The sequence below is a fragment of the Hesperophylax consimilis genome, chromosome 2, assembly GCF_061612785.1.
Source record: "Hesperophylax consimilis isolate HC1 chromosome 2, BYU_Hcon_1.0, whole genome shotgun sequence".
Lineage (NCBI taxonomy): Eukaryota > Metazoa > Arthropoda > Insecta > Trichoptera > Limnephilidae > Hesperophylax > Hesperophylax consimilis.
This window is the reverse complement of record NC_142837.1, coordinates 40,146,409-40,152,036: the sequence shown is the minus strand read 5'-3', so window position 1 is coordinate 40,152,036 and position 5,628 is coordinate 40,146,409. Positions and strand designations below refer to the sequence as shown.

The 5,628-nt window shown below is 31.6% G+C and overlaps 1 protein-coding gene across 1 annotated transcript in view; it reads left to right on the top strand.

The window, feature by feature from the left end:
- LOC149426019 (uncharacterized) overlaps positions 1-5,416 on the top strand; it is a 283,598-nt gene extending 278,182 nt beyond the window's left edge. The window contains exon 9 of the mRNA XM_089642882.1: positions 348-5,416. Within this exon, the coding sequence (XP_089499008.1) occupies positions 348-517 (170 nt within the window). The 3' untranslated portion in view covers positions 518-5,416. The remainder of the gene's footprint in view (positions 1-347) is intronic.
- Positions 5,417-5,628: the final 212 nt, after the last annotated feature.

The window sequence follows — 5,628 nt, the reverse complement described above, 5'->3', positions numbered from 1 at the left end:
GTGAGTTCAATTTTTTTGGTATTCACATTAAATGTCTTTCGAGAAAGGTGGCTCAACAATCAACATTAAAATGAATATGTCCATTTATGCACGGTATCCGGAAACTAGTGGTGCAAGCGTGAACTGGTGAATCTGCATCAAATAGTTGTAGCTGTGGCACTCGAAAAACTAATCTAATGTGGATTTTTTTTAAATTTACAATACTGCAAATATCTCATAAAGAAGCCACTTTTCACTGAAGTCATGTTTTAATAGATAACGTTGAGTTTTGGAAGACTGTATAAAAGAATTGTAAAACAAATATGTGTAATTACCTAAGTATTGATCATTTATTTTGTATTTTCCAGAAGTCACAATAATCCCCACTTACGACACAGACGTCCTTGGCTACTGGGTGACCGAGAACGAGGAACTCCTGGAGAAGTACAAGATCGATCTGTCTCCATCAGCCTCCCGCTGCACTATCAACCTGCAGGACCACGAGACTTCATGCTCGGCTTATCGCCTGGAGTTCTAGGTTCCAGGGTTGTTTGTAGCCTTCTCACCGGAAAAGGAAACGCCGCCAAAGTAGGCGACAATTCGCTAAACTTGACAAGACCAATTATCATTATTTAGCATCAATTCCTCCGCCAATCTCGGACTGCTTCATACTTCTTATATCTTTTGTGCATTTACGTTGATTTCGAACATCAAGTTTGTGAACTTTTTTACGTAAAAATCATTCAGTTTTAATTTGAAGAATAATAATATGAACTATTATGTAAAAATATTAAACACGGGTAAAAACATCTTCAAATTTCACTATTAGTTTTCATTTCACCTGCAGTGCAGAAAGCAATCAATATTTTTTTTGTCTTCATATTGATATTTACACACATTCTATAAAGGCATCATCCGTAAGTGCACTTAGATTTCTGATAAACTTTCCAGAAAGAAAATAGAAATTATTGTATTGTTTTTACTTTATTTATATACACTGAATGTTGCATAGTTGTGTTGTAAAATAACTGTTTACTTGACATAAACTGCTAAATTCAGATTGGTACTTGTCAAATTGAACGAAATGTATTTTCTGGGTGAGATAGCTATCTAAACAACTGCAATCATCTTATTAAATGACAATTATTTAAGTTTTCCAGTGATAAACTCAAGTGAAAAGTTTTTAAAGGTTTATCATTGATGAACGATAATTGAAAAACCTGCTTGCACAGACAATTAATTAAGTGTAATAAGTACGGTGTACGTCAGAGTTTATATCCTTGATTGAATCTAAAAAGAAACAAACTAGAGACTATTACATTATAACGGAAAACTAAAAATGTGCAAAGTGATTTGTTAGAGTACAAATTATTCACATTTATACTGCAGAGTTGTACTAGAGGAGAGAATTGAGTACGAAATCATCAAAAGTATGAATCTTTAAAAGGTGACTCAAAAACTTCAAATCTTTAAAATATAAAATGAAATATCAATTTTCTTCTATATTATAATGCTGCAATTGTGCGATGGACGCACCGTGCTATGAATAATTTGCAAAATGAATGCAAACTTGTACCATATCCCCTCCTAAGTGAACCCAACATAGGTGGAGAAAGGGAGAATGAAATGTGAAAATTTAATGGGAAATTAAAGATAACAACTTTTGCTATGGCAGGCTTAAATCACAATAAAAAAGCCCATCTTTAAATTTTTTTTAAATATGTTATTAATAAAAAAATTATTTTGCCTAACTGCTGCAACAATAATTTTATTATATTCGGTTAATATTGTACTTAAATTAAAGGAGTACAATGTCTTCAATTAGTTAATATGTAATAAATATACAAACTTGAATCACTTGTATATTTATTGTAACATATCGTCTTTTAGAATGACTGCTTCTTTAACAAGTTAAAGTATCGTTTTCGTTGGGCATTGATATGTTAAACCTAGTGAGAGGTTTATAAACTGTAACATTTACAGAGTTGAAGTCGCGGCTTAGAATCACCATCTTGGAAGGCTTGCGAATGAACTTACATTCATTGCTAGAAAAACACTCCGCTGTGTTTTACCATACCTGTAGGATGAAAATATTTAAAATCGTATCTGATTGAAGAAACCAAACAATTTTGACATAGTTTTGAAGAGTTTATTATTTTCTAATGGTATTTACAAAGTCACTTAACACATTTTTCAATGTTTAGGTTGAATGATAAAAAGAAATCCATCCTGCGAAACATTCAGTGATTTTTACTAGACTTGTAATTGTGAAACTTGATTCAGGTGGAGCTAGTTTGGCCATAATCAAAATCCTTTCGAGTCCAAATTATAATAAACTAGAAATAAAGCTTAAGAGTGTAAGTGACAGAACGGGGTAATGCTAGCTGTGTGAAACTGTCCACTGTAATACGAAGAATTCATCGGCACATAATGCAGATCACCACTTTGAGCTTGGATTCCTGACGCTTCGATACAGATTCAACTAGAGAGGAGTTAATGATAAGTAAACAAAGTTAAATGTCCATCTTGATTAAACAAAATACTCTGAGAATCTTAGATTATAGTCACTTATGATATTTGTATGAGAGTATGACAAGAACATCTAGTATTTTTCAAAATTCTCTAGCAAGTTTAAAAAAGTTAAATTAATATTAAGGATATACCATTGTCACGAGTGGTGAAGATACATTCATTATTTACTAATAAACAATAGTGTGTAACTTCTTGACTTTCCAACCAATATTAATAATTATTTGCTCGGCGTATTAGTTGAGCTTTCTTGTCCTCCATGATTCCGTCAAATCTAACTCCTTTCTAAACCTAAACTAAACTTACCTTGTATTAAATGTTTAGTCGATGTAGAACTCCAAGTGTATTATATGTATTACAAGTAACATTATTATTTTCCGAGCCAACTAAATGAATGTATCAAAGGTATGGACATCTTAGCACAAGAACTACGAGCTTTTGGTAGCTTTTCTAAAGTATTCAGGCTTTCCTTTGTTTCTAGAAAGTATTGCCTTAGTGTCCCCTAATAAAATAACATAAACAAACTACTCGTATTCTAATTTAGACGACAATTACTTTTCTATGTTTGGTTCAAAATTACTTTTATTTAGAATTTTTAGCTAACTCTATCAAACGCTAATTATATTGGCAAAAGCTATCTTCTCTTAATTTGGTGGTTTTGAAATGTTGTAGTAATGGGCAATGAATAATATTACATAAAAATATATCATTGCAGTTCCTTTCTTAATCATATCTTATTGTTGATTTCTTAATGGCATGATAATTATTATGTACTTCCTTCGTGCTAAAGAATTATAATATATTGGAAAGAGTAAAATAATTCCTTTCCCCATTATTTAAGTAAGTTTTGCCGGGGAAAAATTCCAACTTTATTTACAGTAAATGATGCTTAAAAAGGTGTGTTTATAAAGAAATCTTCACATTTCCAGAATCTTGTTTGTTTCTTCAAACTTATCTTGTTAACGTAACATTATATTATAATATGTGTCAATACATTAATACCTAGAATAACATGTGAATCCTAATAGGTTAAAATACTTGTTTCCTTTGAATGCATCACTTCATCACACGATGCTTGTGATACGCTTTAAGGAGTTTGGTTTAGGAACCACTAGGTAAAGCAGAATAGCTTGAGAGTTTGATTGATTCAAGACATTATTCAAAGATTTATGGTCCAATACGATTCCATTGTTGAGTAGAATTAATGAGAGCTAAGTGTGAAAAATTGGGCGGTATTTTAATAAATAATATTCTGGTAATTTCACCTGAAAGGCTTCAGCGGGCAAGGCTTCTTTGGATGGCAGATACACACGCTGCGGTGATTGCTATCGCTATGGCACGTTAGTTAGTGCGCACCGACTGCCACAGTCAACTCATCCAAATATGTCACACATATCTTGTGCTAATGATATCTCCATTTATCCATCCAGACACAATGACGGACATTCCAAATACTTCTCCATGAACTTGTGGCAGTTGGTTCGCTTGAAGGCTGTTATGGAGAGGGAGGAAGTTGTGATAGGAGAAATGCTTATATCTTTATGTAACCGTAAGATTTTATGCATCGTTTTCAATAAAACCTTATGTTTCAACGTAAAATCCAGTTTTATTTGATGTAAGCAAATCGATTATAATTTATTATGACTTGTATTTAGTGATTTTATAGACTGCATCCCCGGTACTCTCAGAGCTTTTAATACGTTTCCTAATATACGAGGATCGGCGGAAAAGTCGTTGAAGGAGATTTCGTATGTTTTTAATATTTTAATATAATAGGAAACAGAGTGAAGAGTAAAGAGTTATATTAAGTATGGTGCTACACATTGAATTGCCTTGAAGGATATTGAGAATTAACTAAAATATGTAAAGCGGATTGATCACCATCTGGAAGTTTAAACGAATGGGAATGTTGAACAAACGTTAAAGAATTGTGTAATGTCAGCACATGATGTTTTAGGCAATGTGTTTTGGATAGAAAACATTGTAAAGTAGTTAGTAATTTTAACCACTCTGCATGGATACAAAAATATTATATAAGTCTTGTTTTAAATGAGTTTATCGGTTAATTTTACTTTTAAGTATTTACGATCCATTTCTCAATTCAACATCAAGTAACAACCATTTAATAATTGTCCTTGGATGAATAGATACATTTTTAACATTGGGCTTTTCCTTTTAAGCTTTTACATTATCAAATACCGCCGAAGCTTATCTATATCTTGATTTTAGATTCATTATGCCAACGTCGCGTACAACGCGAGATCCATCGACTTAATTCCTTATTCTACTAAGAACTGCTCAAATAGTTTTTAATAAAATCCATTATTAAAAATGTACATATTCAGCACAAGGCAACGAAATCCCAGCGACGAACGAACCACGTTTTGTTACGATAAAAAAGATTCAAACATACAAAGGATACCTAAACATTATTGTTGCACATTGTCCTGTGAAAATAACATCTTACAAAATCAAATACATTTAATTTATTGAAAGTTAATTGAAGATAAATTTAAATCTTTCTATTATATTATATAATTTGAGTTTTATGATAAATGTATAATGCCATTTGTTGAGCTTGTTTTCCTGGGATGATTCTAGAGGAGGAATATCCCTGCGCGAGATTATTGCTTTGAAATTATATATTATATTTAAAACATGCTGTTGTTAAATTCGATAATATATATGTTATATTTATTGCCTCTAGTCATAAATGTTTACATAATATATTAAAATTATGCAACATTCGATTACTTCTGGTCTCCTTATACGCGCTTTGAGAAATTACCCTAAATAGGTACCTTACGAAATAATATGTCAAACATATACTACTATAATTACTGTATTGCATCATTACCATTCATTGTATGTATGGGATATGAATGTTTGGTGAAATTAAATAAAAAATATAAACAAAACTTTAAGTGTTTTATTTTCACATTCCCCTTAGTATTTTTATGGACTATAAGTCGACATGTATCCTCGACTCTTTCTAGCTTTCACTACTGTATACCACATTGTCTTTACTCGTTCACAGCCATGCACTTTTGCTGTACTTAAGTAATTATTTCAAAAATAAAAATTGCACCTAACGAAATGATATCTGCAAAGTAAATTAAT